Here is a 12729-nt window from a genome sequence, read left to right on the forward strand (position 1 = left end):
ACTTTTATATTGAAAAGAAAATCTGTATTGTTATAGGCCCTGCATAGTTTTTGTTACTGTATAAGCTATTATCTTTAATATCTTCAGGTCAGTGCTACATTTACAGTAGTTTCAGGTTTCATAGTGCGTCAAGAGCATTTCATTTATTAAACCACTAAAACTTCCCCTTGCATTTCACACACACACACACACACACAAACATTCGTTTTTTCTGTATCTGCTGCCCTCACTTTTTTTAATTTTAATTCCTGTTGTTTTGCTTTCTCTCTCTGACACATATTTCCATTTATAACTCTCATCTGTCTGTTCTCTTGCTAACTTTCTGTGAACGTTAGTGTCTGTGATCACAATGAGCAGTAATCACCTGAGGCGGTTGACACCCGTAAAGGCGGCTTTAATAATGTAACAGAGCTTAATCCAGCCATACTAGATCTGCTTCTGAACGGCACACTCAAATCGCAGCTATGCTTAACCTTGCTCACTTCTCAACGGGAGACCATTAGCACAGCCATGAAAACCACACGCACCATAATATTATTGACAAACACCACACAAACAGAGAAATATGTTGCCTATCAATAAAACAAGCCCTCAGGATCCTCTGTGTTCATGATTCCTGTCTGCACGTCAAGGAACCTGCACATAACACAGCAAAGAAAAGCAAATGACCCATGTTTGTTATCTCTTTCTGTTGCTAAACCAATTTAAGTCCCCTCTTGGACAGAAATCATCTCCTGCGGATGTTGGGAGCAGAAGGAGGCGCCATTTTGCGGCAAATAAAATGACAGCCACCATTTTTTTGTAAGTGAATTTGGAAAGGAGGTCGAGTAGGGTCCAATTAAAACTGCATGTGGGAAATTAACAGGCCGCCTCCCACAAACCCCTGAAGAGAAACTAATGTGACTAATAACGGCGTGGAGAGAAATGACAGACGTCAGTACAGACACAGAAGAGCTGCAGCGCTGCACAGAGACACAAACCAAAGTGAAAAAGAAAAGGCTGAGAATGAGAAGTGCACAGATTAACAGTTACAAATACATTTTGTCTAGATTTATTTAGTTAAAAATTTTGTGTGTGTGTGTGTGAGAGTGAACTTTTTAAATAAATAAATACAGACAAAATGTATTTGTTATTATTTTTTAAATAATTTAACCATTCTGTCCACTAAGAAACTTTAAAAGACAGTTTAAAAATTATTTAGAATTTGGAAAACAAAATTAATTGAAGAAAAACTGTTACTTAAAAAATGTGAAATAAAATCTAAAATTCAATTGTTACTTTTATTAGAAAGTTCAAAATGTAAGTGTTCTGTGCAGCGAAAAATCCTGACAGTTATGTGACCTTCATTTAATGATAGTGATTGTCATAGAAAATACTAATTATGACTCTAACTGAAGTTGTTTTTCTTGTTCTTAAATACTGAAAGTATAAAACAATACCCCACTTATTGATGTATTTGCAATATTTCAAAAAATATACAGGCCCAATCTAACACAGCCAAAACAAACAGGGTGTCCTATGTGATGCAACCAAAGGGCTCCAAACTGCAATGCTGTGCAATTTCCTCTCCTTTAAATTAATCTTGTTTCCCCCTCTCTCTCTTTTTTTTTTTTTCACTTTCTCAGAGTGTGCCGGCCAGCTGCCCCCCGTATCCACTCCGTACAGCAGCTCTCCTGTGCCGAGCGCGTGCCCAGATGAGATAACTCAGGGAGGAGAGGAAAAAACGAAGGGAGGGTGAGCGAAAGAAAAAGAAAGCGCGGCTTCCTTGGAAAGACTGGAGGTCTGCCAACTCTTTCATCCTCTGCGCGTCCGATTCACTCACTTCATCATGTAGCAGTTCTAGAGATATAAGTCAATAAATACGGGCACGTGAGCAAGACAAGCCCAACGAACACGTTCACAAACAAATAAATAGACAAACGGGCAAACAAGCGCTGCTCAATAGCTGCTCCGAATTATCAGTCGGGAAGGATGTGCGTTTGCTTTCTTCATCAAAACCTTGGCACGCGATCAGAGGAGAGGGAACTGCTGTCGCTCTCTCTCCCTTCCACCCTCCCTTGCTTTCTACCTCTCTCTCTCTCATAGAAAACTCTCTTTCTCTTGCTGACGCCGCTCTCCGTTTAAAACTTTGACAGAGTCGCTGGGAGTCACATTCACTTCCAAAGTCAAAATTAAACTCTAGGCATGGACAGGTTTTGATTGGCAAACTTTATCTGGTGCCCTGAGGGACCGTAAGCCACTGTAAATGATTTATCGGAGAAATGCATCCCAGAATGCACCTGGAGGTGGCAGCCCAAGGGTGGGTATCGAGTGACCTCAGAAGACTTGGCCCCTGCATCTGCCATTGCCTCGAATGTCTGTGTGCTTCTACAGTTCTAGAATGAACGCAATCTCAGATGGCACATGCACACTCTGAAGTATATAACACACAACAACACCACGCACTCTCTCGACCGGACATCTGATTGGCTGGCCTTATGCGTGTCCTTTACAAGATAGTGGGTTGCTACAATGATTACTTCTGAAAAGACCAATCACTGGATTTGCTAAAGTGTGCAAGGATTGTGTTATTTTGGGATCTTAGAAGCCAGAAAAACTGATATCTATATACTGTTTCCTTGCAACTGGGAAGAAGAGAGGAATCAGCTAATGGGACAGATTCAGACATGTCACTCATTTAAGTGTGAAGAATGTGCACCAACTGCTTTACTTACATTACTTTTCACCAAAACATTCTTAAGAAAAGTTTAGCATTTTCTACATATCCAATATCAGAGCTGCATATGTTCTCTTATGTATGTGAAGTAATCAGTTTTATACATAGACCTGTTATTTAAAAAATATTTGTTAAAATAAATACATTAAGATTCATTTAATATACCTTAACATTCAAATGTTTCTCATGCTCATCAAAGTTGCATTTATTTGATCAAAGGTACATAAAAAACTAATACTTTAACATACAAATAAGTGCTTTCTGTTTGTAAAACATAATTTATTCCTGTGATGGGAAAGCAGCATTTTCAACATCCATTACTCCAGTCTTGATAAAAACAAATAGAAAAAAAGTATAAAAGGCAAAAAAAGGCATAAATTTAAATGATAAATTAATTTAGTCATCTTCAATTTATTTTTTTATATCTTACTGATCTCAAGCAGTTGAAAGGTAGTTTAAGTCTCAAGTTGAAATTCTCTCTTCTAAAGAGTGTTTGTGTTTTATGCCTTCTAGCTATATAAATATAATCATGTTTAAGAACCTTTAGTGCTACACTTCAAATGATCTACTCTGATTTCAATCAAGTAAACCACACAAAGGTCCCACTGACCTAGTCTCAGCCTCAGTGCAGCAAGTGGCCCTCCATGAAAACGAAGCAGCAGTAAGTCATGTGCCTCCAGACCCTCATTTCCATGGGATATTGGACAGTAGGCCCAATGGAGGCCCTCTAGAGCCTCAGAGGTTGTTATGTGATGAGAGAGCTGCAGGCTGGGGGCTGTAGAGCCAGGAGTCAATCCTTCATTCACTAAACGCAGAGGGAGAGGTGAAAGCCCCATATCAAAGCACTGGAGCTCACCTTGACCTCCACCCACCATAAGCAGAGCTCCTGAAGGATGCCACGCCAGTACCGCCGGCGCCATGGAGCAGGAGACCCACTGTGAGTGTCCCGTCTGCGGGTCAAAAAGAACTACAGAGCAATCCTGAAGCCCCAGAAGAACCCAGCGCTCCAACGGGTCTCGACAACAGGTTATAGGTTTGGATGTCAGGGGTAGAAGAGAGCTGGACAGACGCTGGAGATGTCCTCGAACACATTCATAGACGCAGGTTTGGACTTCAAGAGGCTGGGCCTCCTCGTACAGCTCAGACGTGGATTGTTTGTCCTCTTGGCGCAGCTCCACGGTCAGGACATGGTAAGGTTGGGTCAAACTGAATCTACAGTCTATAGGGTTTCCATCAGTTCGGACTGAGCTTAAAACCTATACAGAGAGAAACAGGGAGGCAAAAAATTTTTTGTATTAGTAAAAAAAAAGGTTTTTTTTTTTTTTTTTCCAGAACAAAGTATGTACAGACTTGCATCTACCAGTTAAATTATTAATAAATTTGTTGTGCCTGCCCAGTTCAAAATTACAAATATTTGGTGAAATGCTTTTCATAATTTTTCTTCCTCATCTGCACAACAGATAGATAAAACTTTGTTCATATACTTGTTTTAGTTCTTATATTAGTTCTTCTGAACAGTAAAATATTTATCTTATTACAAATTCAACTTCTTTTTGGCAGTTATAGTGTAGTACTACAGCTGGAAGAGAAAAGAGAATAAGAAATTAAGAGAGAATGAAATCAGGTAATGAATCAGACTCAAACTTGACATCTATTTGAGAACCATATCTCAGTGTGTGATGAACTTTTAAAAGCATTACTAAGTTATGCACCCTCTGAATTTATAGTGAAATGGAGAATGAATCATCTTAATTATAATCAATATAAAAAACCTCAATGTTTCAAATCATGTTCTTTGCTACACCACAAGAAAGTGGGTGACTAAATTCTATTCTGAAATGGTATACACAAAGTAATGACCCTTTGCAAAGTAAAACAAAAACGAAGAACGATACAAGCAGTCTTGAAAAACCATAACTAAACCAAAAGTTACAAACATTTTGCTAAAGTAAATATTCAGCATGGGCACCTCCATCCCTGAGACAGTAGAAATCACGGGCCCAACACACATGTTGAGCAAATTTGTTTGGAGATTTAACCTCAAAATGTGCACACAAACAGCTTAAAAAGTGTCCTATCAGACGGCAGCACGCAGGAAGTTGGGGTTTACCTGTAGTATGTGTGTTTCTGGTGCAGATGGTGCGGTGAGAGAGAGAGACTGAGAGCGATGGGCTGGCACAGAACCGTGGCGTGTGCGCCAGCGTAGGAGACTGAGTTAAGCGGGTTGCCGATGGTTTCTGTGAAAGCAGGGGATGAGTTTTTTGTCTTTTTTTTAGCTGTAATCCCCCCTGGGCCGACTCCCGCTGCACCCCAGGGGGTGAGAGGGGTTTAGTGAGAGGGCGGGAGAGGAGTTGCTGACAGCACAGAGGGGAGATCCGGAACAGTGCCAGATCTCCACAGAGCCAGGCCCCGCTGAGACACACCTGCCCCAGCCACAGAGGCCCCCATTCTGGGCCTGTCCACAGCTGGGCCCGGGCTCAGAACCAACACCCCACTGACCACGCTAGCAAAAGACCAACTCCCCAACTGCTTTGGCTAATACTCTGATAATGTTGACCCCACTAGCACTAAGCTAGTCAAAAAAAACTAGCTAGGGCTAGGTTGAGCACCTTACCATGATAGCACACGGGCATCTAGCAGATGTCTATTTGACGTTTGCATATACATCTGCAGCACGTATTATTTAGGTTGTGTGCTCATCTGCAATATGTCTATTGGACGTCTCCTGTCAAATAGACATATATTAGATGTCTTTAAGATGTTTAAGATTTAGAATTCATGTAAAACTAACATCTGTAAGACATTTATAGACAGTAGATGCTTTCCAGATCAAAAACTCTTAAACAGACATCTTGCAGATGTACGTCCTTTCTACAGTGGTCAGCTTGCAGCTCAGGCCGGAATTTGCGACCTAACAAGACTAACCCTTTGCTAATACAATGCTAGGAAATGCTACAGATACCATTCGGACTAATTTAAACACCTTGAATAGCATTGTGCTTTGTTGCGAGTGTAAAAATCGCAGACTGGAAGTGCCATAAGGAATTGCACAATCCTCACACTTGTTTATCCGCTTTAGTAGTAACGGATAGCCATAGAAAGAAAGCGCTAAGCTCTTTGCCACGGTAACACTAAACAAAAACAAAAAGGTGAAGAAATAAAGGAGAGCCGGTTGATAGGCAGTATGTTTGCCTCAGCACTGGGGGACATTTCGAGTGTCTTTCTCCCACCCGCCACAAAGGTTTTAACATCTTCACAGAGTGATCCTTCTTAAGACCTGCATTCACACACACACACACACACAAACATCGCAAATCCCACAGCTGCCGCTGAAACAATGACAGATTCAATTTCACAAAGACAAACGGCATCTTGGTGAGTTGGGGAGGTTTGGGGGGGTGCAAAGGAGAGCGAGAAAGAGAGAGAGAGAACAGTGGTAAGTGAGTCTCTGTTAGTTATTGGTTTCAGTGACTGGTCAAAACTATTCTTTTCTTTTCTTCTCTTCTCTGGACTTTCTTTTGCAGCTTGAAAGATAAACCCAAAGAGGTCCAGCTGAGCAGCAGGCCTTGTTCACAGCAGTAGAGCTCTTTGAGCCAATTTTCCAGCTCAGAGAGCAAACAGTGAGAGAGAGCGAGAGAGAGGGAGAGAGGGGGACAGTGAGAGAGGGAGAGAGAAAGGGAGATGATGATGAAGGCAATCTATGAAAGTTCTTGCTGCTGAGTCTCTGCTCTTCTGGTGTGTGTAAATGTGTGTGTGTGTGTGTGTGTGTGTGTGCGAGTGTGTGCGCGCTGCTCAGATGCTTGTCAGGCCGCTGTGGCATGAAATCAACACAGAAGCATTCGCTCTACTGCACCTGCACATGCCCAAGAATTTAACCCGAGAAATCACATTCCACTCGGACCTTTTCTCTTCATATATAACATGGTCTGGAATCATAACAGCAGCCATGCGCAGAAAAATGACAGAGATTGAAACCATTCCATATGAGCCTTCTAAAATCAAATCAGCACTGACCGGGAGTCACTGAATCAGGAATACAATTTAAAAAATGAGCGGAATAAATTCTGCAAATACCTCAGTCAGAAAAGGGGTCTGTATCAAAAAAATGTGTGTGTGTACACTACCTTTTAAAAGTCTGGGCTAAAATGTATACTTTTCTTTAGCAAGGAAGCGATAAATTGATTAAAAGTGACTGTAAAGGCACGTAGTAGACAACGTTTAAAATATATTTCTATTAAAAAATAAATGCTATTTTTATAAACTTTCAATTCATCAAAAAAAACGTAACGCTGCTTAATATTTTAAGCAGCACAACTGTTTTCAAAAAACATAGTAATAACATAGCAACATTAGACTATTAAGAGCACTTTTGTTGGGATGTAGTTGATGTAGTTGGGATGTAAGGAAATAATATTTCCTTAAGAAATCAAATAAAGTGGATGTCCCTAAATGTCACTGACACGGAGTACTGAGGCCTGAAAACTGTAAAACCATTTGTTCACTCCATATTGGGTGAAAAGGATAATATGTGTTTGGCTAAAAACACAAGAAATGTGGCAATTTTAAGTAAAGTACAGATGCCTGGTAAATATGCAGATCAAACGAATGAAGAGAGAAGTGTTCAGAGAGAGATAACAGGATATTCAACAACATCTAATGCGTACAGAAAACGTAACAACAACCCCCCAATATGCAAAACAACAAAAAAAAAAAAAAAAAAAAAGAGAAAAATTATATCAAATGCTTACTGAAAACACGACAAACTCCACATGCAAAATAAGGGTATGTATAAAAAATATTTGTATTAAAATCATTAAATTCCAGGAACAGGGGGAATTGATTATAAATGTTAAACGTTTGCATAAATAAGTGTGTGTGCACGAGTGTTTTTCCCCGTGTGTCTCTTGGCAGTGCTTATCTGCGAGGGGTAAGAATTAAGACCACATAGGGAAAGAAAGCGTACTTTTTAAATGCTGAAGACTAAGCAGAAAATGGGTTTAGCATGCAGATAGCAAACTTAACAAAGGGAACATATATATGAGGCAGAATTGATTGAAGTGTGTGTCTGTGCGCCGAGCGAACCGTTTGATTCACCGCTCGCGTCTTACATAAACTGCTAGCTTGATTTCACACCACGGATCTGAAAATGACAACAAACACTTTAATTAGAAACGATGAAGGCGAGAGACACTTTAATGTTTTTTAACCGTAGAAAAATGAGCGAGAGAGAGAGAGAGAGAGAGAAAGGCAGAGAGAGAGAGGAAGAGAGAGACAAAGAGAGAGAGAGGAAAATAAATAGGTGAAGGCCCAGGATAAATCCAGGGTTCATTTCCAACCAGAGCAATCCAGCGTCGCTTTATGCTGCCCCCCTTTTATTTTTTTTATTTAGCAGTATTCTACCCCTTGTTTGTTTTCATTTGGTGCATTTGCGATTGGAAACGCAGCTCCGTTTACTCGTCTCTCTCATCCCCTGCTCTGCGAGTGAAGATTTTGCATATGTTTAAAACCAGAGTGCAACGTTGGGAGCTTAAACATTGCTGCTGATTTTTGAATCGTCGCCATTCAACATTAAGCAGTGCTGATAGGCACTGGAATATACAGTACAGATGGAGAAGTAGACAGACAGTGTTATTAGCAGCACCTCGTTTTTACCTCAAAATTTTCACACACAAAAAAGGCAGTGTACTTTGGAGATGTAGACAGTCATACCAGTAGCCTAATAAAAGCAGTTTTTATTTATGTCTCATTGATTAGTTTCACTGCATGGGGTTGCCATGATCACATAACCAGTTGAATAGTAGCTACTTCATAAATAAATAATGAAAAATTATTACTGGATAAAATAAAACAATAAAACTAAAAGTTATTAATACTCAAAAACAAGTCATCATTTCGTCCACTGTGATGCAAGCTAAAAAAAGAAAAGGTACCTTAAAAAACAATGAAGGATTGGTGTTTGTACTGCAGCTCTATTTTATATGCTAAATATTTCTAGAATCAAGAAAACATTTGTTTTTGTTTTTTGCACAGGTGTTGCTTAACAGCAGACTCGCTGGAGAACAGAATACATACTACAATAAAAGAGGAAGCGGGCTGAAAGGTCAAAGGTTGGCTGTTCACATTAAAATAAAAGTTCAAATGAACAGTCTGCGACTTATAGAGGCTCACTGAAAACACAATGGTGATTGGTAAAGCATGACAAAAGGAAGGTAAAATAGGACAGAAAGACTGGGGCAAAAAAGGGATTGACAATCTTTCCAAAACCTTGAGCAGCGGAGCATTGCGAGGGCATTATTAAAGTATTTATATTATTTAGGAGGTCACACCCTGGTTATTATCTGACCTTCAAGTTTATCCAAAATCTCACTCTCAAATCATTCAATTTCATCACCCCAAAAAAATTAGTTCAGAAAATGGTGAGAGGCCAACCCTGAAGCAATGTCAGCGTCTGCTTACCGTAAGCCCTGGTGTATCCAAGCAGGCGAGCAGCACCAGGTTGGCCCTGTCCACTGCACTAGGGACGGGAGACCAAGGCCTAACCTCCTCGTTACAGAGGGGCCACCAGCACACAGCTACGTCCTGTGTCCGGTTCAGCCCCACGCGGCGCACCGCGCGCCGTGCTCCACCAGGTAAATCCACCAACGAAACCTGCGGAACAACAGCAACCGTAAAGGAATCACACCACAAAACATCTATAAAACATGACCCCAACTCTTCTGCATAACACAACACAGCTGCACGCTGCTTTATTAATGTGGCCTGAGCTGCCCTGGGTAGCAGGGCATTGTTATCTTTTGTAGGGGTTTTTATGAAAATCATTTGAAATAGCCGCATTTGTTCTGCACTTGGTGAGGTGTTTGAATGTAACGAGGTATCTGTGTGACTGCTAATAAGATCTCTAGATGCTTTCGCTTTCATAAACCCCAGATTTGGACAGGTACTGTATTGCTTCCAGCATGGTAGGACTGAACCAGATTTGTATTTTGCAAGAAAATACTATGGAAAATAAAAAAGGTAATTTCTCTGTATCTTAAAATTGCATGTTTTTTGTCGCAATTATGTCTTTATATCTTTATTTCTCATAATCAATATCTCGGATTTTAGGACACTTCATAAAATTTGCGGCACAGATCAAACCCAAAACCACCCACAATTACAGGTTTCTAATGAAGCGCAGGCCAGTGTTTTGCTGCTGACTAACTCTGACTACCAAATTTCATTAAAATGAGCCACACCTGATTGAGACACACCTGCCGTTTGGCTGATGCACAAACTGCTTTAATCACTTGAGACTGTCTAGCCTTAACATAGACATTAATAATTGAGGTATTCAAAATTGGTTCCTTTGAAGGGGCGTTAAATCCACTTTCTGTTTATGGGACTTGCAATAATAGTTCAGTAAGGAGCGATATTTCTTCTACACCGCTGCATTAAACTCTATCTCATATCTGCGGCAGCTCATCATGTGCTATTTCAGCAGTTCTGGGCTGAGGTTTTAAAGTAGAGTTTTTTTCAGCCCCTTAATGCAGCCCATAGTACGAATAAATGGCATGAAAATACGATATGGCTCTTATAGAGTCAGTGCCTATTCATGCAACATAATAGCAGTCATTTCCATATACTTCATTCTGAAAGGCCTTATCAAGAGAGCAAACACGGAGTCTCTCTTTATGTCAACAACTCTATCTGTGCACAATAGGGAGGACTAGAAATGCACCACAGTCTGTTCATGACAACAAAAACTGTTCATCATTTAACCTTGACCTTCACAGAGTAGCGCCCGTACAGAGTAATCATGCATGTTAAGCATCATCTAGCATGAAAATGATTTATATAAGTATAATAAATAAACAAAAACAAAGTAAACCAGTACAGACTGTGGGAAAAAAAACATTCATGTCTCTCTGTCTCTTTCCGCCCTCCCCCAAAACTTGATTCCCCATCTCGCCTGTGCTTGCTGGTCAGCAATAATCAGACCCTCTTTCTGGAGGATTAGGCTCAAAGCTTAGTCCAGTGGAGCAGGCAGTGGATGGGGCCGGCCGGGTTGGGATGGGGGGTGTGGTGGGCGGGGTGGTGTCGGGAGGGAAAGCATGGTTTGAGGGGGGGGTTGCGTACGGTCCCCCCTTATCAGAGCCATGCTGCTGGAGCCAGCCACACCGCAGGAGAGATTGCTTTCATACTCAGGCTGCCGTCGCAACAAAGCGCTCCAGTAATGCGATAATGTTCGGGTGCGGAGGGTGTTAAGAGCCTGATGTATTTATGTATTGTGTTTAGTCCATAATCAGACCCATCCAAATTGTGATCTCCGCACACTTGGTCTCCGGCCCATTAAAATGAGGTTAATGCTTTCAAAAAGAAAACGAATAAAGATTTTTTTTTTCTTAAATTCAGTTATGATTTTTTTTTAGACGAGTTGCTTTGGAAAGCTAGAGAATGAATGGGATGAGAATAAAGAATGGAGCGATCACCTTCGTTTCCTCTGAAGAGGAGGAGATGGACTTGACCTTATCCTCCAACCCCTACACCACTGCTCTGCTAGCGACAGACTGCATGGCTGTGACCAATTTTACAGAGCAGTAATAATGGTCACATCTTACAATATAGATAGTACATCTTCTGTTCGTCTGGCTCAAACAGTAGAGCGTAGTGCTAGCAAAGCCAAGGTCATGGCTCTGATTGCCAGGAAATCAAAGAAATAATGAAATATACACAGTACCATTTTTATATAAAATAACATTATTTGAATGTTCTTTTAAAAAATAAGTATCTTGTGCTCACCAAAGCTGGTTTTATTTGATTAAAAATACGAAGAAAAAAAACAGTAACATTGTGAAATATTATTACAAAAATTTTTTTTATGAAGACTAATTTTTAAATATTTCTTATTAATTTGTTGAAAATAGCTGTGCTGCTTAATATTTTATGTAAACACTGTGATACATTTTAGGATTCTTTCAAAATGCAGAAAAAGTACAGCATTTATTTTAAAATCTAAATCTTTTGTAACAATGTCCTTTTGATCGATTGAAGGAATCTTTGCGAAAAAAAAAAGTATTAATTTCTTAAAATATGTATAATTCACAAATACATGCATAAATGCAAATGCAAATCTTCACTTCACAAATTGTATTTATATATAAATGGAGAAATGTTTTCTGTTTCCGGTTCTAGCAAGAACATTGATGTGGGAAAACAGTGTGTAATGAACACACTGAAAACCTGCTTTGTGTAGTTAATGCTTCTCAAATTTCAAATGATATTGTGTTTTTTAAAAAAGCTTTTTTTCTTTCTTTTTATATTTACTTGATTCTTAACAATTAAAAAATGACAGCCATTACACGATGACATCCAACTGTTTACCCTTTTAAATTAATAACAAAAAAAAACTTTTTGAAGGTTTCTGCAATTTACTTAACAAAAACAGAGACGGGGGAAGAACATATTTGTCAGGCTTATGGACATGTACTGTCATAAAGGATGTCACGTCTCTATAAAGAGAGGAGTGCTGTATGTTTGGACCTGATGTTCCACAGGTGTGCATTAGAGAGGAGCTCCAGTAATCACAGTGTTACCTGTCCCAGCGGTAAAAGAAAGCAAGTAAAGCCAGGCAATTATTAGAGCTAAAAGCCCTGTGGAAAGAGCCAGACCAGCCTCATTAAAGCTTTTTAATTGAAAGCAGGAGAGGCTGTGCTGCCTTTACTCCTAAAATGTGCTAATGCGTGTGCATTGAAGAGTGTGCGCGTGTATGTCTTTGGGCGAGTGTTCAATAGATGTGTGCACAAAAGATATGTGCGTGTGTGTGTGTGTGTGTTACCTTAATCTCTGCAGCTGTGAGTTTCTCCATGTGTCGTGCTAGCTCAGGTGAGCTCTGGTTCTTCCTGTTCAGGTAAACCTGACACACCTGACTCCTCTCCATCAGCGAGAACAGCAGGAAGCGATCGCCGATCACCGCTGAAAACCACAGAGAAAGGTTAAAGGTCAAACCTCATATGACCTTGTGAGAGTACAGCTTG

The 12729-nt window shown here is 40.1% G+C and overlaps 1 protein-coding gene across 7 annotated transcripts in view; it reads right to left on the minus strand.

Moving 5' to 3' along the window:
* The window catches only part of LOC122362248 (WD repeat containing planar cell polarity effector), a 54115-nt gene that overhangs the window by 12997 nt on the left and 28389 nt on the right, over positions 1–12729 (minus strand). For all 7 annotated transcript variants that reach the window (XM_043263617.1, XM_043263614.1, XM_043263616.1 and 4 more), the window contains 3 exons: positions 12531–12667; positions 9173–9364; positions 3327–3972 (listed from right to left, as the gene is read on the minus strand). In XM_043263617.1, the coding sequence (XP_043119552.1) occupies positions 3327–3972; positions 9173–9364; positions 12531–12667 (975 nt within the window). The remainder of the gene's footprint in view (positions 1–3326; positions 3973–9172; positions 9365–12530; positions 12668–12729) is intronic.

This window comes from Puntigrus tetrazona, chromosome 17, assembly GCF_018831695.1.
Source record: "Puntigrus tetrazona isolate hp1 chromosome 17, ASM1883169v1, whole genome shotgun sequence".
Classification (NCBI taxonomy): domain Eukaryota; kingdom Metazoa; phylum Chordata; class Actinopteri; order Cypriniformes; family Cyprinidae; genus Puntigrus; species Puntigrus tetrazona.